The sequence below is a fragment of the Aulonocara stuartgranti genome, assembly GCF_965226115.1.
Source record: "Aulonocara stuartgranti genome assembly, chromosome: 6".
Taxonomy (NCBI): domain Eukaryota; kingdom Metazoa; phylum Chordata; class Actinopteri; order Cichliformes; family Cichlidae; genus Aulonocara; species Aulonocara stuartgranti.
Genome location: NC_138944.1, coordinates 5,741,083 through 5,764,550, shown reverse-complemented (window position 1 = coordinate 5,764,550; position 23,468 = coordinate 5,741,083). Strand labels below are relative to the sequence as shown.

At 39.3% G+C, this 23,468-nt stretch overlaps 1 protein-coding gene across 4 annotated transcripts; it reads right to left on the bottom strand.

Annotated features, from left to right (window-relative positions):
- Positions 1-538: 538 nt before the first annotated feature.
- Positions 539-23,263, bottom strand: ccdc40 (coiled-coil domain 40 molecular ruler complex subunit). Of its 4 annotated transcripts, XR_014277273.1 has the most exons (20): positions 23,193-23,263; positions 21,471-21,610; positions 20,980-21,073; positions 20,748-20,863; positions 20,487-20,570; positions 19,524-19,743; positions 18,742-18,899; positions 18,508-18,630; positions 16,408-16,529; positions 15,899-16,142; positions 15,637-15,819; positions 14,793-15,038; positions 12,449-12,662; positions 12,177-12,346; positions 11,996-12,087; positions 11,428-11,542; positions 8,721-8,909; positions 8,480-8,638; positions 7,774-8,083; positions 539-1,940 (listed from the first exon to the last, which is right to left on the bottom strand). XR_014277273.1 is itself a non-coding variant. In XM_082536522.1 (19 exons), the coding sequence occupies exons 2-19, from the start codon at positions 21,597-21,599 to the stop codon at positions 7,844-7,846; spliced, it is 2,898 nt and encodes a 965-aa protein (XP_082392648.1). In that variant the 5' UTR covers positions 21,600-21,610; positions 23,193-23,263; the 3' UTR covers positions 6,534-7,843. The 4 variants fall into 4 exon arrangements, 3 of the variants coding, with proteins under 3 accessions (XP_082392648.1, XP_082392649.1, XP_082392650.1); XM_082536522.1 differs by lacking the exon at positions 539-1,940 and having other exon boundaries at positions 6,534-8,083; XM_082536523.1 differs by lacking the exons at positions 539-1,940; positions 23,193-23,263 and adding an exon at positions 22,876-22,992 and having other exon boundaries at positions 6,534-8,083.
- Positions 23,264-23,468: the final 205 nt, after the last annotated feature.

Here is a 23,468-nt window from a genome sequence, read left to right as displayed (position 1 = left end):
GTATATAACATTTAAAACAAATACAATATCCCGTATGAACATGTGAATACAATAACAGATCAATTGAGAGCGACATCAAAAACAGTCACACTGAGTAAAAGAGTTATTCTCTCATTCCTTTAAGATGAACGTAATCTCTAATTGATGTAACCAATTCGGATAATTTCAGTTCCTTCTGCAGATTATTCCAGGAAGCAGGGGCAGCGTATTTAAAAGCTTTCCCCCCAGTCCTTTTCTGATTTTTGGGACAATCAATTGTATGAAATTGTGAGAATGAAGGCTGTGGTTGGTTGTGGTTTTTACACATGTAAATACATAAATAAGACCAACCAATGGGAGAGTCTGCAAATATGCATAGATGGACATTTAGCAGCAGCATACAAAGAACGATGATGTACACGATTTCTATAGCCAGTAATAAAACGTAAAGCACAATGGTAGACAGTATCCAACCTCTTTAGGTAGTGGGCAGGTGCATTCATAAAAAGCAGGTCACCATAATCCAATAAAGGTAAAAAAACTTGCACGAAGCAAGTGTTTTCTCACTTGGAAGGAGAAACAGGATTGATTTCTAAAAAAGTAACTTAATTTTAGTTTTAACTTCGACACAAGCCTTTGAATGTGAGTTTTAAATGACAAATTCTGATCTATAATGATCCCTAGATCATTATAGTTTTAATCTTAGGAGACGTAGCGAACAAGTCTTTGCCATTTGAGAATAACATGAGCTTGGTTTTCCCTTGATTTAACCAGATGCAATTTTAAACGGCAAAAGTCTTCTTATTGTGAGCGAGAAATAAGTGTGTCGCAGATGTCCAGTCCACAAGTTCACTACCCCTTGACAAGACAGTTAACAAAATATCCTCTTGCCTGTCTTTCTGCAAAACTCAAAAGCCCTGCTCTCTACAGTACACGATCCAGTGCTCAGTAACCCAACCGGCTTCTGTCAACAATGCACAGTTTGTTTATCTCGCACATCACGTAACACCATGGGGACGGCTCAATACTAGGAATTTCCCCTTAGAAGATGCATAATAATATACAAGACAAACAAAAGTATAATAAAAGAAGATGTGGAGGAAAAAAACCTCTGTCCAACTCCCACATTTCGAACTGTAAGAAGGAAAAGAAAAAAATGGGCTATGTGGTTGTCCATAAAGACCATTTGTAATTTTGAAACTAATCATTAATAAAGTGGGATGCAAAAGTTTGGGCAATCTTGTTAATAGTCATTATTTTCCTGTATAAATCGTTGGTTGTTACAACGTTGTACTGGTTCCTCTGCACGAATGCCTTAGTGGATTTTGAGCAGTGTTTTGGGTCGTTGTCTTGTTGAAAGATCCAGCCCCGGTGCAGCTTCAGCTTTGTCACTGATTCCTGGACATTGGGTTCCAGAATCTGCTGATACTGAGTGGAATCCATGTGTACCTCAACTTTGACAAGATTCCCAGTCCCAGCACTGGCCACACAGCCCCACAGCATGATGGAACCACCACCATATTTTACTGTAGGTAGCAGGTGTTTTTCTTGGAATGCTGTGTTCTTTTTCCTCCATGCATAACGCCCCTTGTTATGCCCAAATAGCTCAATTTTAGTTTCATCAGTCCACAGCACCTTATTCCAGAATGAAGCTGGCTTGTCCAAATGTGCTTTAGCAAACCTCAAGCGGCTCTGTTTGTGCTGTGGGTGGAAAAGGCTTCCTCTGCATCACTCTCGCATGCAGCATCTCCTTGTGTAAAGTGCGCCAAACGATGGTTGAACGATGCACAGTGACTCCATCTGCTGCAAGGTGATGTTGTAGGTCTTTGGTGCTGGTCTGTGGGTTGACTGACTGTTCTCACCAGTCGTCGCTTCTGTCTATCCGAGATTTCTTGGTCTGCCACTTCGAGCCTTAACTTGAACTGAGCCTGTGGTCTTCCATTTTCTCAACATGTTCCTAACTGTGGAAACAGATGGCTTAAATTTCTGAGACAGCTTTCTGTATCCTTCCCCTAAACAATCTTTGTCTTCAGCTCATTTGAGAGTTGTTTTGAGACCCCCATGTTGCTACTCTTCAGAGAAAATTAAAAGAGGAGAGAAACTTACAATTGACACCATTAAATACTCTTCCACATTATTGGATTCACCTGTGTATGTAGGTCAGGGGTCACTGAGCTTACCAAGCCAATTTGAGTTCCAATAATTAGTTCTAAAGGTTTTGGAATCAATAAAATGACAACAGTGCCCAAATTTATGCACCTGCCTGATTTTGTTTAAACAATTATTGCGCACTTTCTGTAAATCCAATAAACTTCATTTCACTTCTCAAATATCACTGTGTGTGTCTCCTATATGATATATTTAACTGACACTTTTTATTGTAACAACCAACGATTTATACAGGAAGATAATGACTATTATTACCAACAAAGCCTCCTAAAGCACGGCCAGCTTCGAGGTGTAAAAGGATGGTAGTGAGATCATTTCAGATTAGGAATTTTTCATGGTGTTTTGATGTTTATCTATTATTGTAGGGTCTTTACATAAAATTGAATTGATTTGGTGGTATACAAATAAAACTGAATTGAATTCAGTTGAGTGATTATGGGTGTTAATTTTACATTAACTCTAATTGATAGTCCTTGATGTGTGTCAGTCAGAATCATTATTGTATTTGTTCCCTGATTCGCAAGAGAACAATCTGAAAGAAGCGGTATTCTGATTCCCTGGGATAGAGTTAAGGTTAGAGTTGGGATTGGGGTTAATAACTATACACATTAACAGTAAAAGCTCAACAAGTAATTGCAGTTTACATATTAACAACGGTTTTCTGGAGAAAAAGAAGTTCCAGTGAGGTTTGCAAGTGTGATGAGCAGTAGCTATGCAGCACTATCTTTCTAAGTCTGTGAAGGTTCTCAGTCATCCAGGTCATCGTAGTCAAAGGAGCTTGCAAAGAAAAGCGTCTGGACTTCTTTAAGTTGCTTGAAAACATTGCAGCTAACTGTTGGCACACACTGGCTGCTGAAATGTGACAATCATGAAAATATCTTTGATCAGTGGCATCAATCCAATCAGTCTGGTGTTACCAACGTGAAAGTTTCCATAAATAGTAATCATCAAAATATGATCTTTTTATACATTTTGAAAATTTTGCATAATACTTGGAAAAGTTGTATCAAACTGGATGCATGTGCATGTGGATGTTTGCATGTTCTGTGCTTTAGGTCATTCATTGCCCGTCAGGTTGTGGCATGTGGATAAATAATGCCCCATCTCTTCCTCCTGGAAGTATTTTTAGAGGTGATTTGCCTTTTTGAAATCCAGAGTTACAGAAATGACCTTCAAATTAAGCTTCCTCATTTCAGTTCTTCACTTTTTTTTGCCATGAATATTTTGTGTTCTTTCTTTGTCTTGATTTGTGGTCTTTGAGGTTGTTCTTTGTTAGGACTGGTCTCTGATTTTGTTTTATTTTAGGTTTTTTTTTTACCTTTGACAGTAGAGAGATAATCTACCAAACACTCCAATCAGGGTTGGTAACAGTTATAGTACACCGAATGTAATCTGGTCCTTAGCACGCCTTAAAATTCGGCAAATGCAACCTCAGATGAAGTATACACCATGAAATATCACACCGTGATGCAGAAGCAGGCCTGTGAAAAACTAATCATACTCTACTGCTTCTATAAGAATTAAGGATTAGTAGCAGTCAGGAGCTATTAATAAAATTGACATGATGGACTGATCATTATTAATGTGAACTGTTAGGTGTTAAAGTTAATGACAGTACAATTAGAGCTAGAATGATCAAGTAAAGACTGTCTGGAAAGGTTGCCAGGAGAAAGCCTCTTCTCAAAATACATAGCAGCATGGCTTGGGTTTGCAAAGTTGCATTTGAAAAAAACCACAAGACTTCTGAAACAATGTCCTTTGGACAGACCAAAACCAAGTGGAATAATGCACAGAATCACATTTGCCAGAAACTAAACACAGCATATCAGAACAAACACCTTATATACCAACCGTCAGGGCTCATGATATGGGCTTTTTCTGCAGCCATAAGACCTGAGCGCTTTGCAGACACTGAAGTCCTCTGTATACTCAAACCCATGCTGAAGTTTTTATACTGTGTATAACCCTCAGTTTTAACTTGATTTACAAAGTCTGAGTGCCACAAAGTAAAAGCACATCATTGCACAGCAGTGGTTTGTATTATGGCTCGATACAAAGCTCAGTTTTTCCGTGACTAATAATAGTGACCATGGTAATTTTTCTGAAATAAATCTATTATTGTGATGAAAATCTGAACAGGTCCAATCTGCATTTCTAAAGAAAACTAGCATGTTTAGAAATGCTATGTTGAAAATGTCTTGCTCTATTAAAAAAGCACTTAGGAAAGATTCGACAAAAATGTTATTGGGGGGCGTGCTAGTAATTTTGTCCTCATTGGTAGCTCAGTACGTAAAGTGGCAAAATAAAATGAAGCTGCCAGAAGATAAAACAGAATAAAATAAATTTCTGCATTAAAACCTAAATAACAAAACTGCTTGAAATTGTCATGAGGAGACTCGTGTACTTGCTTTAAACATTCATGGATAAAATCACCACTTATACTGCAGGTCATGTAAAAGCTTTCTCCCTTTTAGTTTAGCTAGTGTCATTTGGGTGTGTCTGAGCGGACACATCATTTACAAGGAAATTGAATTCTCTGTATCAGTTGCATGTTTTGCTAAGCCTGTGCTATAACAGTGTGATGGTGAAATACTATAAGGTTTTCCATGTGCTTTGCAAGAGTCTGCTATTTGAGCAGCAGGTTTCACAGCATTGCAACATTACAAGGCTGGTGCTAACCTGACTTTAGGTTCTTTTCTCTGCTCTGTCACTCCAGATGGTACGTGACAGTTCTGTCCCTACTACGGTTTTGTGCCATCTTCAACTGATCTTTGACATCAACTGATAAGGAATGAGAAAAAAAACAAAGCATGTGTACTACTGACAATAGAAAACCAAAATAAGCTTGCGTCATGTCGCACCAAGTACTGATAATATAGCGTTTTGTGTACTTTAGGGCATGTGTACCGTGTAAAGTGGCACGTTTTCCATTTGATCAACACATTACCACGGCAGTATGAAAAATATTATATAAAAAGGTGTGACTGTGGAATATCAGGCTATTTTAAAATAAATATTTTTAAGTGAAATCCAATCTAATAGTTATGCGATGTTTTATGATACATAGTGTTTAGTTATAAAGCACTTTTTTAAAAAACACAATTTTGACAAAGTGCTATACAAATCACCAAAACACTACACAAAAAATCAGCAACAACAACAGTGATAAAAATACTACTGTAAATAAAAGCTAAGAGTACACCACTCTCATTCGGATTTAAAAGCCAAAGAATAAAAAAGAGTTTTAAGATATATTTTAAAAAGAGGTAACAAGGGGGCTGGGCAGGAGATCATTCCACAATTTGCGAGTGAAAAGGCTCGATCACTGGTTTTTCAGAATTGTGTTAAAGATTCCACTTTACCGTCGCTGAAAGCATTAACGTGGCTGCCTTAGCCTGATGAAGTTGACTGCTACAACAAAATGCAAGAATTTCTTCCAGGACTGAGCTGAACAAAGGCAGTTCACTCCCTGGTGATGAGTGTACTTTTACTGTTTCTTGGTTTTGAGTTACTGAACACTGTTTGAAGTATATAACATTTTTATAATTTCTCCAGTATGAAAGCAAGCAGAACTGAAGAATGAAAAAAAAAAATACACAACAGAGATTTATATATTCAGATGAATATTATTATGTAATGTGGAACACATGTTTGACAAAATATCTGCAAAACTGTAAATGTAAAGTTAAAGGTTTAATGAAGAAGAGAAGGAAATGAGCTAAATACAACTGTTATGACACAGTGAACGGAAGCTGTTTCCAAGGTTGCTCAATCGGAATTCTTTGTGGGTTTTAGAGGTCAAAGACTTCAGAAATAGTTAGAAATCCTCGATCCATCAATTTCAACAATAGAAGATGAAACTATGAATACAGGAAACAACAGAGGGCTATTACTGTAAGTCTATAAGTGATGTTTTCATTTCATTTCATTTCATTTTTATTTATTTCACACTTGGTACTACAAATCAAACAAAACAACCACAACTTCTGTCAACAAAACACAACAACCATGTGTGAAAAGGAGCAGGAAGAAGAAAATATTCTTATTAAACCCTGCCCCCTATCTACCATCGAACTTATATCACCGGTGGGCACCAAAAATCAGGAACAAACTAATATTGACATTTCTCTCCGGTCGAATCCCAAACCAACATCACATTCATTCGCATTCTTCATACTGAGTTATCGTTTTAAACATATAACACTTTTTAAAACATTGTAAATTTATACAATTCTTTAAATTATAATGAAGTGAATTCCACAGTCTTATACCCCTAACCGTTGTGCTCATTAATCTTTGTGTAGTCCTGGCTAACTGATGTTTAAAATAAAATTTCCTTCTATTCTCTTCTCCCCTTGAACACATCAAAAATACACTTTGTAACTTAAAAGGCAAAATATTATTTTTAGCCTTAAACATAATTAATAATGTCCGTAATTTCACTAAATCTCCTAATTTTAATAATTTTGATTCTATAAATAATTTGTTTGTATGTTCTCTATATTTAACATTATGAATTATTCGTATAACTTTCTTCTGTAATAGGTTTAAAGGTTTTATGGTATTCTCATATGTATTCCCCCAAACTTCAACACAATAGTTGATATATGAAAAAAACAAAGAAAAATATAAAATACGCATTGTTTTATAATTTAATAAATCTCTTATACTACCCAAAATGTAAGATTGCTTTCAAACCAGTTTGTCTGTAATCAAAAGTTTAGATTTGTGACCAGGACAGCCTGGAGAACAATACTGAAGTCTACTTAAAAGAAATCTCATCTAAGAGAGTTCAAGCTGAGCTGAAGAATAAAACTGGTCACACCAAATATTGTGTTTCAACAACATCAGAACTCTATAAACTTTGACTTTGCCTTATATACTTAGATTTACTTAAGTATCTTTTAACAATATACCTGCACCTATTTTTCATAGCAAAACATAAAGAACTAATTGGTGGCTTTAAGATATTTGCACATTACTGTATATTTGTGACACACTGGTGAATGCTCATGTTAAACATGGCTGAGGATGGTGTATGTAAAACTAATCACTGCCAGGCTTCAGTTTTTGTGTGTGAGTAGATATCTCCAATATGGAAGTTTGTGAGCATAGACACTTCACTCATCTGCTGTTCAAACCTTCTGTTTGTAAGTTACTGCTGTACGATGCTGCAAATGTTGCCAATACCAATGCAGACACTTTGAACCTATAAAGGCAGCTTATGTAGGGCAGAGCAGTGTGTCATGGATTATCAGATGAATCGTCATCAATTTGTAAATTCAGGACATATTTTAATGATCACCAAAGTACTGTGATTTTTACTTTCCACAATAATTAGTTAATACAACAAAAAACATCTTTTTGATTTTCAGGTATTTTGTAACTGGCTTTTTGGAGACCCGGAATTTAAATGTGCCAGTCTATAAAGCCCTTGGGGTCAACTTTAACACAATTCAGTGGGCCACATAATTAACTTTGAGATTAGAAACTTCATTACCTTTTATTTCTTAAATTTTTTCACAAACAACATTTCAATGCATCAACGAAACCACACATCAATGTGAACAAGTTGTCATCCTTCCCTGGCTGTTACTTATCTAAGCTTTCCCTTTTTTCACTCACATGTCATTCCTGTGCATTGTCCTTCCAGCGCGCACTGTCACGTCATCTTTTCCTGACTTTGGGATGTTTCCTATTCCACAGCCTGTGCATGTTCAGACAGTGCTCGTGACAGCCTGCGGAGCGCCCCCTGATGTTGGGGGAACTCCTCACATACGCGGTGCAAGATGGTGCTGATGGCATGCAAGCGGTCCGTCTGCCTCTGCAGGGCGGCTTCCACGGATTCGGGGGTGGACAGTGCTCGATAGCTGCCTTCACACACTGTACGCAACCTCTTGGCCCGACTCTGCAGAGCCACTAGGTGTCCTAGGTTCTAGAGAGAGGGAGCGATAATGACAGAGTAATGACATATTAATCAAACAATGAGTAGTTATATTTTATTCCTGATAGGTCGGATAAGTGTGAGTATTTTCCAAGAGTGGAAACTGTGATGAGCAAGTTCTGTGTACGTGACCCAAAAAAAAACAAGTTAAACATTCTCACCACACCTTCATTAAGTTGTGCAATGGTAACAGTTTCACTTCCCATTAGACATTTGTATTGACACATACCGGGTATCATTGTTCCTTTAACAATGAAGAGTGCATCGGATTAGAAGCCAATGAAAAGTGGATCACACCCTCACTGTACATGCAACCCAGTGCAATTCAGAAGAATAACAATTTTAAAGTACAATCACATATTCACATTCACAGTCTGTGACCCTTACCCTTTCTTTGGTATCCTGAAGATTAACAAAGTCAGAGTCGAGGATGTAACTGGTGCTGCACAGTTCTGTGAGATGAGTCTTCCTCTGTGTGATCCTGTCTCTCAAACTCTCCTTCTGTTTTTGTAGCTCCCCAGTCACCTGCTCATACTCTACCACTTGCTGAAGACAAATCCTGCATGTAAGATAAATGCTCAACCTGCTCCAAGCACAAATGAATTAATGTTCCGTCAGTCTCTTTTACCTTGTGTGCTTCCCGGATCTTGCGCTGTAGGCCCTGTATAGAGAGGCTCAGGTCACCCTGTGTAGCCTGTTTGAGGGAGTTCCTCATCATGGCCTCCTTGCGCAAGACGATGGTTTCCCTTCTCGCCACTGTTGCTTCGCTTTCCCTCAGCAGGCATTCCCGTTGCCTCATTAGCTGGCTGAGTCGCACCTGCACAGACACAAACACACTTTGGGTAGAATTCACAAACATTAATCACCCTAAGAGCAAATTGTTATCCAGCATTCTTACAACTTAGTTTTACGACTTTCAAGACAATTTTAAAAATATCTATAAATCTAAACCAAAGAGTAAAACAGTGAAATGTGGATTATTAAATATTAAGTCTCTCTCCTCCAAGTCTCTGTTAGTACATGACTTAATAATTGATCAACAAATCGATTTACTCTGCCTTACAGAAACCTGGTTGCAGCAGGATGATTATGTTAGTTTTAATGAATCAGCACCCCTGAGTCATTCTAACTACCAGAAATCTCGAAGCACAGGCCGAGGGGGCGGTGTGGCAGCAATTTATCACAACAGCCTATTAATCAACGAAAGACCTAGACAGACTTTTAATTCATTTGAAAGCCTGATGCTTTCAAATGAATTAGGACCAATTCTGTTTACATTATACATGCTTCCCCTAGGCAGTATCATTAGAAGACATAGCATACATTTTTACTGCTATGCAGATGACACACAGCTCTATCTGTCCATGAAGCCAGATAACACACACCAATTAGTTAAGACCTGGATGGGCGCACATATTAAACAAATATGTAAGAATGCTTTCTTCCATTTGCGCAACATCTCTAAAGTTAGAAATATCCTGTCTCAGAGTGACGCTGAAAAACTAGTTCATGCATTTATTACTTCTAGGCTGGACTACTGCAATTCATTATTATCAGAAGTCCTAAAAACTCGCTGAAAAGCCTTCCGCTAATCCAAAATGCTGCAGCAAGAGTACTGACAGGGACAAGAAAGAGTGAGCATATTTATCCTGTATTGGCTTCCCTTCATTGGCTTCCTGTTAAATCCAGAATTGAATTCGTTGTTTGTTGGGTTTTTCTCTGTATCTAGTATTGTACGATCTACTGTACAATATAAAGTGCCTTGAGGCGACTGTTGTTGTGATTTGGCGCTATATAAGTAAAATTGAATTGAATTGAAGTCCAAATCAAGCATCAGAATGGGAAAGAAATGTGATTTAAATGATTTTGAACACAACAGTGAGTTCACTACCCTCAAACAGCATCTACAGATTTAATCTAAAAGAGCACCTTTGGGTTGTGGTAGAACGGGATCATAGATGTGCAGCTGGCAAATCTGCAGCACCTGTGTGATCCTATCATGTTGATGTGAACCAAAGACTCTGACAAATGTTTCTAGATTCAAAAAATTGAAGCAGTTCTGAAGGCAAAAAGGAGCAATACAATCAAAAATATTTGTATTTGTTGGGTCTATTAAAAATATTTGAACAAATCTGCCTCCTAATGTGATCCCAGTGTTAGTCCTTTCAAAACTGAGTTTGCACTGAGTTAAAGTGTCTATACTTTAATTTTGCAGTTATACGTTGTATGCATCAGTAGTTCATAATGAGAAAGCAAATGAGCCATAAGATCTAACACATTTACAAAAAGCTTCAATAAGATGTATTTTTGCGGCTTTCATATTTTCCGTCACCTTGTCTCTTACAAGCAGGCACTGATTTATATTCTGAATATAATCTGAATATATCAGTATTATGTGCTGTAATCAGACACCAAGCTGACAGATTTATCTGCTTCTATAGAGAAAATAACATGACTGTGAGTTTGGAAGAGCTTGAGATAATTTTTTCCCCGAGGAGGTACGAGAAATAAAAAGACTGAGCTGTTAGTTTTCACATCCAATTGGACCTGGAGCCCTTTTTTGTCTCAGATACCTTTTTTTGATGGAAACTCCTTATATATAAAATTACCCTTGCTCAGAGGTTTAACAGCCTTGAAACTATGACTGATAAAAGTGTCCACAATATAGTTCAATCTTCCTTTACAGTGATACCCATGTTGAGCAGTTAATGCTTAATTAGATCCTGCTGATGAAATCATTTTAATGTTAAAGATTGTTCAGGTAATGAGTAAACTGGAAACGAATAAGACTATGTTTACTATTCATTCATTATTCATTTCTGATCATATAATTGAGCTTTTAATATTTATTCCATCTAAAGAAGAACTGAGACTGAATTGTGGGTTAGGAGAATCGTTACACCACTACTGATGCTGTAAAGTCATATCCACATGTTGTTTCTATTCTTTAAGTTGTAAATTGGAAAATTTGCTGAACTTCATGCCTGATACATGAACTTTTGAGGCTTTTTCCCTTGAAAACTAAAAAAACATTGCACAATACATTTGTAAGCAATAAATTATAAAAAAAAATTGCTGGATGCAAATTAAAACTTATATTAGCAAACTTATATTTATTTAATAAAATAAATTGTCAAAAGGTTCAATAAACAGTGAATTTTCCCAAAAAATTAATTCAAGGGTCAAAGTGATCGAATGCATTTCAAATAAAGCATATCCCACTCTTATGTGTTTATGCATTGTACATAAACAGCACATTTGCACATGGCAGGCTAAGGCTAAAATGTAGATGGCCAATCAGCCTTATAGTCTGTCTGTAATCGTACTGTGTTTACCTCCATACGATGTATTTCAGCTTTCATTGTGTGGCTTTCTCCCTGCCCCACATCCATAGCTGAACGCATCTCTTTTACAAGCTGTGTCTTCTTCTCCCACAGCATGATTTGCCGCCTGTATGCCACACGTGCCAAAGAAAAAGAGAAAATACACACACATGCAGAACAAAGTACACTATTCCATTAAAAATCAAAGTGTTTCTCTGAGTATGTGATTCTTCCGGAAATAACTCTGCATATTTAATGAAGCCCTGCAAAATTTTACCTTCATACTATGAATATGTTTCGAGTTAGAGGCATTTGAGTTACATGGAGCTGGGTTGAAATTTAAAAGATTAGTCGACTAGTCACGATTACGTCGACTATCAAAATCACCGACAACTAATTTAATAGTCAATGGGTTGTTTGAAGCTTTGTAAGATCCTGAAAGATGCATGAATAAGTAGTAGGACTTAAGAGTTGAGAGAGAGATTTAAGAGATTTAAGCAAATTAGCAAATCAACTCAATAATAAATAAATTGAATATGTTTAAGTCAGAAGAAACAAGGACAAAAAGAAAGTGACTGACTCAGCTTCCACCAGACTGTTGAGGAGCCTCTCCTTTTCCTCCTGCGTCTTCTCGACTTTCATCTGCATCTTAACGGCCTCCCTCTCTGCATCCTGGTCACATAATTTTACATAAAGTTATATATTAATATAAAACAGAAGAAAAGAAGAAAATATAAAATGACGAAACCCGCCTGTCATGCCTTAAGTCTGTGAATGAAATCTGTCTCCATCACGGCGTTTTCCTGCTGCAGAGCCTGGCTCAGTTGTCCTTTCTTGCTGAGCAGCATGTTGAGCTTCAGCTGATCACGCTTCAGCATCTTTGAGCTCTTCTCCAGCTCAGCCTCCTCACGGTGCTCTGATTCTATCTGACCTGAAAGGGTTAGAGTTGGTGTGAGAATGAAGTGGAGATAGTAGCATAGTAGCATACAGGTTGTGACTTGGACGGAGTATGCAGCATGTGCGTCCTGCATACTCTCAAAGTAGAGTTTCGTCTGTTGCCATCCTGTGTACTCTGCCTGCAGTTTGAGCAGCTCCTTGCTGTTGGCTTCTATCATTTGGGTCAGTCCCATCAGAATCCCCTGTCGCTTCATCCAAAGCTGCTGGTCGCTCTTTATATTTGCCGCCAGCTCCTCAATCTGAGCTATTATTGACTGTATCTTGATGTGCAGAGGACCGAGGTCATCATGCTGCAAATGCAGGAAAAATAAATTAAAGCTGGCAGCCTCGTTTTTGAAAAGAATTCAAAATGACACTAAATTATTTTCATTCACTTTCTACTTTTAAAAGCATAATTGATCAATTGAGAAGTTTGAACTTGGCTCACGATTTCCTTCCATCCCGGATTTTAAAGGATGGGTTCGATGTTATTGGCACTGAAACCACAGCACAGAAACGGCATTGCTGAGGGTTTTCAATGATCTTCTAGAACATGTTATAGGCATCAAGGATTCTGCCCTTAATTGGTTAAAAAACTGATACATGCCTTTGTGACCTCCAGATTAGATTATTGTAACTCGCTCTACTCTGGACTCCAACTCGCTCACCTACAACGATTACAGCTCGTTCAGAATGCTGCGGCTCGTCTCGCAACCGGAACTAGAAAGTTTGCCTCTATTATTCCAGTGCTCTCTGACTTACACTGGCTGCTTATTAAATTTCATATTGATTTTAAAGTTCTGCTGCTTACTTGCCTCACACTCCTCATCCTCCCTGGGAGAGTCTATGCCAGGGTGCTGGAGAGGAGAGTCTGTCCGTTAGTCGAACCTTGGATACAGGAGGAACAATGCGGTTTTCGTGCTGGTCGTGGAACAGCTCTTTATCCTCTCGAGAATACTTGAGGGTGCATGGGAGTTTGCCCAACCAGTCTGCATGTGTTTTGTGGACTTGGAGAAGGCATTCGACCACGTCCCTCGAGGGGTCCTGTGGGCGGTGTCTGGCCCATTGCTACGGGTCATTCAGTCCTTATACAACCGATGCAACAGCTTGGTCCGCATAGCCGGCAATAAGTCGGACTCGTTCCTGGTGGGTGATGGGCTCCGACAGGGCTGCCCTTTGTCACTGATTCTGTTCATAATTTTTATGGACAGAATTTCTAGGCATAGCCAAGTGCTGGAAGGCTTTCACTTGGGTGGTCTCAGGATTTCATCTCTGCTTTTTGCAGATGATGTGGTCCTGTTGGCTTCATCGGGTGATGGCCTCCAGCTCACCTTGGAATGGAGTGTGAGATCGACAGACAATTGGTGCAGCGGCTGAAGCGATACGCACGCTGTACCGGTCTGTTGTGGTGAAGAGAGAGCTGAGTGTAAAAGCAAAGCTCTCAATTTATCGGTTGATCTACGCCCCTACCCTCACAAGGTGAGGAGTAGTGACCGAAAGAACGAGATCGCGAATACAAGCGGCAGAAATGGGCTTCCTCCGAAGGGTGGCTGGCCTCTCCCTTAGAGATAGGGTGAGAAGTTCGGCATTTGAGAGGGGCTCAGAGTAGAGCCGCTGCTCCTCCACATCGAAAGGAGCCAGTTGAGGTGGTTCGGGCATCTGACAAGGATGCCTCCTGGGCGCCTCCTGGGTGAGGTTTTCCAGGCATGTCCCACGGGGAGGAGGTCCGGGGGCAGACCCAGGACACGCTGGAGATATTATATCTCTCGGCTGGCCTGGGAATGCCTTGGTGTTGGCCTTGGAGGGAGGTCTAGGTTTCTCTGCTTGGGCTGCTGCCCCCGTGACCCGGCTCCGGATAAGTGGAAGAAAATGGATGGATGCTTACTTTGAAATGCCTAAACAACCTTGCCCATGACTATCTCATCGACCTTCTCAGTCTCTATGCTCTCAGCCATTCTTTACGATCATCTGGTCAGTTACTTCTGGCCCAGCCCAGGCACCGTCTGAAGACTAGGAGTGATCGTGCTTTTGCCTCTGTAGCATCAAACCTCTGGAATAGTCTTCCTGCTAGCATTCATGCCTCTGACTCCATCCAATACTTTAAAGCATGCTTGAAAACTTACCTATTCAACCTGGCTTTTCCAACTCACTAATTCTCACCGCTCCTTAATTGCTGTATCGCTACTCATTTCTCTGGATAATCATGATTTCTCCCTATCTCTACTTACTAATGTGTTTGTTTGTTTCTCTGTTTTCTCTATTTGACCTTGTTTTAATCACTTACTGTTCAGTGCAATTATTTACCGTTATTCCTTACTGTGAAGCACTTTGGTGTACCCCCTGGTTTTCAATGTGCTATATATATAAAATTGCATTGTATTCTATTGTATTTATTTATGATCTTAGTAACAAGAAACCACAGCTTCCCCACAGCCACTCACCCCAGTGGTGGCCGCTATTTGAGAAATCTTCGTGTTGTATCCGATGATCGTTGACTGCTTCTGCTCGATGACTCTAACAGATGAAGTAAGCTTAGCCTCAATGGCTGTGATTAACTTGTTGTACTTTGTGATCTCCTGATCAAGGGCCTCCTGAGTCAGGGCCAGGCTGTCCACTCGCTGGCTGACCAGCTGGCTCTCCAGCTTCACCACCAACACCTCCTCCTCTGACTGCTTCAACTGGTACATCTAAAGGGGGGAAAGGAATGATGAGAAGCACATAAATCTAATATCTTCACATATTTGTTTTATTCTCTACACATTTTACAAAGAAAAAAAGCTAGGAATCAAAATGAAAAATGTAATCCTGTCACGTAAAAGCATGAACAAAAAATGTTAAAACTAGTAAAATAATAATACTGAAATTGAATAAAGCTAATTTGACAATATGAATAAATTGCATTCAAATCTCTATGACTCTATAGTGTACATTAACCTTTATACATGTACTTATTTAACACCTGTTACTACTACTACTACTGTTACTAATCCTGTAGAGCTGTTGTTATTTGCATTATTCTGTCATTTCAAACCAAAAGACTTCATCAGTTGCTTGTGAATTCTCTCTCTTTCTTTATCTATAACGTGATACTGCTGGAGTGTGTCTTTCACTAAAACAAGCCCAAGCCAAAGACCTGGACAATATGTAGGGTATAGTGAATAACACTCTTATGATAATACTAGAGATATCAAAGAAAGGGGATTTAGTGTGAATGGTCTGAAGAGTGTTATCATAAGAGTGTTATGACAGTCTAAGCATTTTCAATACTTTCCTGCTTTTAGTTACCTTCTCTTTTTTGAGTCTGGATATCTTCTCAGTGAGCAGTTGGGAGTACTTGGCAGCGTTGTTGTGGAGGAGCTTATGCTGCATGGAGCTCATGATGTTGTTTTCCAGCTCCAGCCGTGCAGAACTCTCTTTCTCCAGCTGCTTACTCTGATCGTTCACTTGAGCCTGGAGTGACCCAAATTCCTGGAGAAGACAAAAACAAAATCAGGCAATGTAATGTTTCTAACCTTGTACCACGACTGCTCTCTGGCCAAACACTGACCTTTGAGAGTCTAGCGAGGGTTCGCTCTGTCTCCTGCAGAGTGAGGAGGAATGTGCTGTAGTGGGCCTGCAGGGCCTCTTGCTGAGCCTGCTTGTCACTGATGAGCTTTCTGGTAGTGGTGCAGTCCATTTGAGACCAATTCAGCTGCAGTGTCAGTATCTCATTTTGCTCCTGCTCTGCATTGATGGACTTCTTGTAGCCATCAATGTCCTTGTCCAGCAAGATCACCTGGTGCTTGGTTTCACTGAGAAGAACAGAAAAAAATGAATGGCTGCTCACTTTTTGTTCTGTGTTACTTTTGAATAAAAAATCAAATAAGGGTTAATATTATCATTGAGTGTTCTAAAAAAATTTTTTTTATAGACATCTGTCATTTTCTATAGACTATGTTTCTATGTTTAGAGCACTGTCATCATTTGTTACATGTACACTTGAAGCGCATTAGCACCTTTAACGTTTACTCAGTAGGACATGAATCAGAAACAGCTTCCCACATCCATCAGTCTCACCGGATGACTTCCTGCATCGCACCGAAGGCCTCGTCTCGTCTCCTCAACCCCATGAGGCAGCTGCTCCACTGCTGCAGCAGCTGTTTACGGGCCACCAACAGTGACTCCATCTCCATCTCAGCCTGCACAAAGATGTAAAAATGAATGACTGATGTTGTTTGACGACTGCCATAATCAGAGAATTCTTATTTCATTCATGAGTTAGTAAACTTAGACAAAAACATAACCTGTTTGTCTTTTTCTCTCATCCAAATATTTTTGTGTTGACTGTATCCATTTACATCATTAAATCAACTAGTAAGATACACCCACCAGCCACTTCATCAGTTACAGGTAGTTCAGGTTGGACAAACTTGCCTTCAAAACAGCCTTTTTTAAAATTGTGGCACAGATTCACAGATGCTCTGTTGGACGGAGATGTGGTGACTGCTGGCTATAGTGAACTCATTGTCATGGTCAAGAGTCCAGTTTGAGATGTTCTGAGTTTTGTGACATGGTTCAACATCCTGTTGGAAGTAGCCGTTAGAAGATGGGTAATATGTGGTTGTGGTCATAAAGGAATGAGCACCAACAAGAGTCAGGTAGGTGTGGTATTTCATCAGTGCTCAGTCGATACTGAAGGATCAAAGGTGTGCCAATAAAATATCCCCCACACCATTACACCAGCACCATCCTGAACAGCTGATACTGTGTGAATTGCCTCCACTTCCTGTTCTTATCTGAAGGGAGATTCACCCTTAGTGATTTTCTGCAGTTGTATCCCATCTGCTTCAAATCATGCATTCAGAGGTGCTCTTTCTGCATACTTTGGTTCTAGCAAGTGTTTATTTGGCTTACTGTTGTCTTCCTATCAGCTCAAAGAAGTCTGTGTCATGATCCTGGGTCTTATGACCCAGCGGTTTGAATTTTTGTGTTTTGTTATTTTGTATTATGGTTTGAGTCCACCTTGTTAGTTTAACGTTTTAGTCCCTAGGTTGTTATGTTTAGCTATTGGTTGTCAGATTTCCTTGTGTAATTGCTCCTACGTCTCCCTCTGTATATTTGTGTTTATATAATTCTGAGCTCCTGTGCGTTGTTTCCCCTCGTGTTTTGTCCCATGTTTCCCCTGCCCATGATGTCAGTCCTCTCTCCGTGCTCTCTCTCCCCTCCTGTCTGTGTCTCTGTGTTCTTCCTGTGTTACGTTTAAGGTCTGCACCTTGGGTTAGTATTTTCAGTTCCGTATCCTCCCTGTCTTGTTATGCGTAATTGTCCTCAGCTGTGCTCCCATATGTTCCCACCTCACTCATTACCTTCTGTATATTTATGTCAGAATCACCCTCTGTTCCATGTCGCGTCATCCCTCATAGCTGTGTGTGATTCTCGCTGTGTCTTCTTGTGCATATTATAATTAGTTTTTCCCAGTTTAGTTTCGTATTGTCGTATCGCCTGTTTCCCAGCAATAAAGCTGTGCTTTCGAGTTTACTCCCCGTGAGTTTGCATTTGGGTCGTCTCCTGCCTGCACACAGCCGAAACATGACAGTCTGGCCATTATCCTCTGATCTGTGGCATCAAACAATTTGTCTCAGACAACTGCTGCTCAAAGAATATTTTCTCCTGGTTGTGCAGTATATCAGCAGTTTAAAAAAAAGACTGTCTCATGTGCTCCAACAACCATGCCACGTTCAAGGTCACTTAAATCACCTTTAAGAGACCTGTTCTGATGCACAGTTTGAACTCCAGCAGGTTGTCTTGTCCATGTCTAGATACCTAAATGCAAGTACTTGAATGTGAATCCATATATCAAGGAAAATTTTCACTCAATCAATCACTGGATAAATGAACTGGGCTATTGTTTTAATGTTTTCAGTTTTACTAATCGATATAAAAGCAATATTCACATCAATGAAATATTTATTTGCTATGGGTAATATGAAAGTTGACACTTTTAATAGTGAAATCACCCAATACTAACTAGCACCTTATCTCACTAGCTCACTATTTTGCTTTTATGTCCAAAAAAAGGTCTGGTGGGCAACTAATTCTTGTTCAAGCTGCAGGGATAAAGTGCTCATCTCTTCATGTAAAGATGCAGCATATAACCTTTTACGGCACAGCAGTTACCTCTGAGAGAGCCTCTTTGGCTGTCTGTGTCTCCTCTGCATGAGCACTGGTTTTGGACTCATACATGGCTATCTGCTGCGTCAGCCTGTCCAACTCCTTTGTTAGTCGCTCCACATATAAATCCTGATGTAACAGATGAGTATTTTCGCTTAGTTAAAATTATGTTGATATACCAGATAGTGTATATATTGACAAATACAATCAAATCGTAATAATTTACATGTGAGTGTCTACCTGCTTTAATTTCTGGTCTTCTGCCTGGGTCTTCTCAGCTCTCGCTTTGCGTCTAGCGTTATTCATGGTTTTGACTTCAGAGCGCAGACCTTCACTGACTCCTTGGATGAAGATGAGATACTGTGTCATGCTGTCTAACTGCGCCTGTAGCTGGGACTCTGAGGGAGGACAGAGGAGAGAGCATAAACATAATGGCTCGAATCACAATTTCAGAAACATGAACAGATACAGATGTTGCCTTTCTGTTGCTCAAACAGTATTACATAGGCCCAACAAAGGCTGCTTTTAAAAGGGAAAGATTAAAAAATTATAAAATCTGTTTACATTTATTTTAACTTCTTAACTTGCGCCATTGAACTTTTAGGGTTTCACATCCATCAGATTCTCACTTATACTAACATAAAGCCAAATGCATAAAAAATAGTTGATCTTAAAGCTCCAGCTTTCTGGCTGAAACGTGTAAACCTAAGGGGTGAATATAAAGAAGTTGCATAAAGTGGAATCCTAATGTAATTGAATTTTACTGCATTTTATTTTATTTTACTGCAGGCTGAGTAACAATCATAAGTAGTACGAGTGAACTCACAGTGGAAAACAACCCCAAACAGAGAATGAAGCTTGATTCGGATGGAGGATAATAGTAGCAATAAAGTTCTCTTTAAAAAAAACAAACAACATAATTGTAATGTGGTCATTGGGACAGACATCAAGAGTCATATAAAATCAAAACTAATCCTGGATCAGCACAAAGACACAACCTCTAAATGACAGTCCAGGCTCACCATTGGCTCTGGCTTCGCAGACCTTTCTGGTCATGCTCGAATGTTGACTCTTTATCTCCTCCAGCTGGTTCAGAACCTGCTGGTGTTTGGTTTCGGCTTGTGTCTTGGTCTCATGGAGGTCATGCAGCCTGTTCTGCTGTCTGACCAGATGCTCCTGAATCCTGAAGACCTCCACACCTAATTCCTGATTGTGGCTAGCATCATCCTTCGCAACTGCATGCTGATGGAGGAGGAGAGCAGTTAGAAATCACAGAAAAATCAATAATTCTAGACGATAACCGACTTTATACATGCTTTTATGTTGGGTACTAAAATGGCTTTCCTTCATCCAGGACAAAGCCTGGTATAAAAGTACTGGTTCTACTTATTAGTGGTTGCCGGTTGGAACTGGAACTGAAAAAGATTTTATTGTATTTGTAACTTATTTCCAACATTGTAACCCTTTTGGGGACATTTTAAAAATAAATCTGTGACCTTCAAACATTAGTCATTATGTGAACATTATGTGAACCCATTATGTGAACATATTCAGATAATGAGGGGAACTCTTAAAATGTTTTATACAAAGTGCTTTAAATTTCAACTCATTACATATGAAATATACTGTACTATAAATCAATATTCGCTATATATACCATACATGACATTTAATATATTGTGTTTGTCATCATTACCCATTTGAGTGATGAAGGCCTCACACCTTAACCCTGCAACAAGTGTTTTTCTTGGAAAGGTAAACAGTTTGTGGGTGTTGCATCTTTCCTAAACACCTGTCGTATGTAATACAGAAGATGTGAAGTGTTCTGCAGTTGCCATACAGTTCTACAGCACCATCTTCTGGGCATTTAAATAGAAAAGTTGCATTTGTTTGTATAGAAACTAGCTTGTTTGCTCCTGCATGTGTGAATCAGTGTATTAACTGAGCAAAGATGGAGAGAGTTTTTGGTCAGAGAAGTGGCCGACCTTTTCCCTCAGTGTATGGTTAATCCTTTCCAGCTGTTTTCTAAGCTGGATTGTCAGAGCAGCTTGTTGTCTTCTGACCACGGGCTGCCAACAGATTAAATATAGTATCAGTAACGTCCCAGTGGAAGACAAAGATATGTAGTATTAATGCTTCACATCCATCATAATTCAATTTTCTTTCTGATGAGCACTAAGACAAAAATCGATTCATTATTTAGTAAACACACTGGTCGTGTAAAGATTAAAGGTGAAGCTACAAACATGCTCAGGATCAAGAATGATCAACTCCTCTTCCTCATCTTCTGGCAGTGGCTCATGATCCTCCATCTCCTCCGATGTGTGTGAACGGTGAGCCATCTGAGCAATATCCTCTTGCACTGAAATACAGTGAAAGGCATCATTTAACCAAAAAATAAATAATCATGTAAAAAGGGTACATATTGCTATAGAATATATAGAAGTAAATCCCACAGAGGATTAATGTGGGACTTACTTAAATTTGTGGCCGCAGGGAAGTTTTCATCCACTACAGTGAGGTCATGGTAACGCTGGGCAGCAGGGCTCTCTGGCTGTGGCAGTGACTGAGCCTGTGAGTCCGGAGACAAACATGAAGCATGAATAGAGCTCCTTAATAGCTGCTGTGATTTAAACATTGAGAACTGTTAGACTGAAGATGTCAAACATGAACCTGCCCACCAAAGGGGCCAAACTGGCTGAGTGAGTGGTTTTGCAAAATGTAAATTTGCAAAGAAGGAGGACACACTTCTTTAAGAATGGATCCTGTCATGAGAGTCCAAACTGCTGATTCCATTTGAGCCAAATGACTAACACTACTGCAATATTTTGTGCATCCAACAGTTAAGACTGTGAGTGCAGCAGCACAGCACCTGACCAAACATCCAAACTGCATCAGTGTTCAATGACCTGTTGCTAAAATAGCAACAAAGTAAGGAAACAAAACCACAGCAGATACACATATCAAACCTCTTTGTAATGTGAGGCAGTCGCTCCAATGTCTTCTTCAGCGTCGTCACTTCCATGATGCAGGTTGGGATCTGTCTCATTTCGGGGGGAGCTTTCCTCCCTTCCATCATCATCTCCTGGGTTCTGCATTGGACCTAAAACTTCACATGAAGATTTATATTTTCTCCAGGTGACTAATATGTGTATTTGCCCCAAAGGTCAAAGGCTAATGGTGAGAGAGAGAGGGCTTTTGAGAAATTTTCCGACTTTTTTCTTAGCAATGCTGAAAATATAAGAGCAAATATTTTAACTTGTGGCGCTAATCCCTTTTTTATTAGTCAGCTATTGCCACGTTTGAAGATTCTGAACATGTTTTCTTTTCTCAGATGTCATATGACATGTTTCACTTCTATAACAGATGTCCTGCCTGCCATCTTGGGTTTTGATTTAATGGGCTGTGGTGTTCTCTCAATTATAAATGCAAAACTGCCAAACAGTAGTCCAGTCATTCTTAAAGAAACAAAATTTGGAAGTGGATGTCTGGAGTCTTTTGGCTAAACAATATCTATGAAATCTTTTAATCAGGTTTCAGGGTTTTTCCACAGTGTTAAATCTTCTCTCTTGAAACTGAAAAATTATATTCTAGTTGATACCTGTTCAGGTGGTTGTTCAGTTTTAGTTCTGCTGAACTTGAGTGCTGCTTTCGACACCCCATGACTTACACACTCATGACTTACTCTTTGAGGGCTGTGTTGGAGTCAAGTTTTGACTCTTAAATGGTTTAATCTAATATTAAACTCAGAAATTTCTAGTTAGCATTGGATAATACACTTCTGCACCAGCATTATCACATCTACAGGTACACAGGGGTCGAGTTTTTTCTATGTCCACGCTCCCTCATGGTCAAATTATTTGTCAAAATAGCATCAGTCTAGATTTTGCAGCCTATTTTACCTTTGAATCGTGGAAATGTTATATAAGACTGCTCAATGAGTTTTGGATATAAAAAATACAGTGTCCTACGGTTTCTTACACTTAAATGAGTGCAAAACAGAGGTCATATTGTTGTGTGTTGCCCTTCCACTAAGGTCCATATAGGTCTGCTTCCCTAACCTATGGAATCAGGGTGGGTCCTTCGTAATTAATAAATAATAATGATCAGAAACAATCATTATCTCTTTCAGTGCGCCCCAGGGCAGCTGTGGCTACAATGTAGCTTGCCATCACCAGTGTGTGTATGTGTGTGTGTGAATGGGTGGATGACTGAATGTAGTGTAAAGCGCTTTGGGGTCCTTAGGGACTAAGTAAAAGCGCTATACAAATACAGGCCATTTGCCGTTTTTCATTATACACGATGAAATTAAATTAGTAAATACATTGCACTCATTATTGATTTTTACAATTTCATGTGTTGACCAGAACTCACCTTATATATTCAAGTTTTTCTGAGCCTACTTGAAAATGAATAAAATATCAAGTGGAAATCTGAAGATTTCCGGGCTGGGCTTATGGGTAACAAATACCTTCCTTGTATTTAAAATTAGCTATGTTTCTGTATTCTTGCTAGCTTCGCGCTAAGTCCTCAACAATAGAGAGGGTTTGTGAGGATCACAGTATAATAACTGTCAACCTGACTTTGGCGCTTTAATAGTCAAAAGAACAATTTAGAGTTTGCGTACCAATACCATCGTACTATATCGTACCAATGATATAATTTAATTTTGCATTTAGGATACAACTTACCACGGTAGCGTTACGGGTACAGTCGATAAAGGTTACTAGGCAACCGTAAACTTCCGTAGCTGGCGTCTGCGCAGTCTCAGTCAGACATCAGTCGCTGTGGCGTTTTAACACACAGGTAGCACGTAGGATGTACGCGCTTATTTACGACCGCTTACAGAATAAAAGTCATTTCTAGGAGTTACTGACATGTTCAAAGCTAATTTCTTAATGCTGTGGTAACATTTTTATCTCCAGCCAACAACTGTGAGAGGGCTGGAGGAGCCTGTAAGAGAGTAG